Source organism: Bison bison, unplaced genomic scaffold (assembly GCF_000754665.1).
Source record: "Bison bison bison isolate TAMUID 2011002044 unplaced genomic scaffold, Bison_UMD1.0 scf7180017855362, whole genome shotgun sequence".
Classification (NCBI taxonomy): Eukaryota; Metazoa; Chordata; class Mammalia; order Artiodactyla; family Bovidae; genus Bison; species Bison bison.
In genome coordinates this window covers 4549-5757 of record NW_011485935.1, presented here as the reverse complement: position 1 = coordinate 5757, position 1209 = coordinate 4549, and the positions used below count along the sequence as shown (strand labels likewise).

Below are 1209 nucleotides of genomic sequence, written 5' to 3'. Positions count from 1 at the left end.
GGGGCATGCAAGATCTTAGTTCCCTAACCAGGGATCGAGCTCATGCCGCATGCATTGGAAGCTCAGAGTCTTTAAACCACTTGAACAGAGAAGTCCCTGCATGGTATTTTTAAAAGTGTAAAATATTAGGAGCTGATCCAGAAATATAGAAAAGATTAGACAATTATATATTTGTATTTCACTCTGTGTATACTTAGAGTTCTTAATCTTTTACAATATAGTGAATTTTTTACTTATATAATTTTAATAATTAAAACACAAACTGAAAAGGGATAACCAGAATAGAGAACAGAAAAGTATAAATCGAAAGAGCGAGAAATTAAAGCCCCAAATAATTTCAGTGTGCATTTTGCCTGCTAAGAGAGCAGTTAGTGTGTCATTTCTGCTCGTCATGCTGTATGCCTGCGCAGCGCCATGGCTAATGGGGTAAATTAACCATTGTAATAGGAAGGACAGTGATCTGAGCTGAGAAAGAACAGGCGCTGACAGTGGAAAACACTTCTGCATTTTTTATGGTCCAGTCTTTTGGTTTAAGAAGCTTTGACTCAAGCTGGTTTCCATGCATCAGAATCTCTGAGAGGTTAGTTTAAAAAAAAAAAAAAAGTTTCTGAATAAATTGTGAGCTTCAGGAGCTTGAATGCTGTAATGAGGACTCCCTAGGTAGCACAGAAGCAGTGAGCTTGGTGGCCCTCTGGTAAACAAATACAAGAGTTAGTTAACAATAGGATTAATCTACATATTAGAAAGTTACTCTAATAAAGTTACATCCTTTGTGGTTTAAAGGGAAGAAGAATGCCAAGCAGCCCTTTCTCTGTTTAATGGACGGTGGTACGCAGGACGACAGCTTCAGTGTGAATTCTGCCCAGTGACCCGATGGAAAATGGCAATTTGTGGTAAATACAACATGATTTTTTTTCCCCGAACTGTTTCACTGTCATATAAAGTGATGTTCTTGGGGGCAGAGGGGAAAGCAACCTTTTAAAGGAGTGGAGATTAGCTTTTGCCTCACCTGGTAGATGAACAGAGATCACTATATAAAGTACATCACATTTTAGACCTGTAACCGACCTTGTGGGTCACTTTATGGATGCAGTGACTAGGGGCATGGTGTATAGGTGACAAAGTCAGTGCTCAAAGTCCTAGGCTCTGCAGGAAGCCTGAGAAGTTGTGTCTGTTGATTGGCTCCTCACTTGAGCTGTTTTTTCTCCC

General features: G+C 39.7%; 1 protein-coding gene across 1 annotated transcript in view; it reads left to right on the top strand.

The window, feature by feature from the left end:
• ZRSR2 (zinc finger (CCCH type), RNA-binding motif and serine/arginine rich 2) overlaps positions 1 to 1209 on the top strand; it is a 25787-nt gene that overhangs the window by 20121 nt on the left and 4457 nt on the right. The window contains exon 10 of the mRNA XM_010858784.1: positions 784 to 893. Coding sequence (XP_010857086.1) covers positions 784 to 893 — 110 coding nt within the window. The remainder of the gene's footprint in view (positions 1 to 783; positions 894 to 1209) is intronic.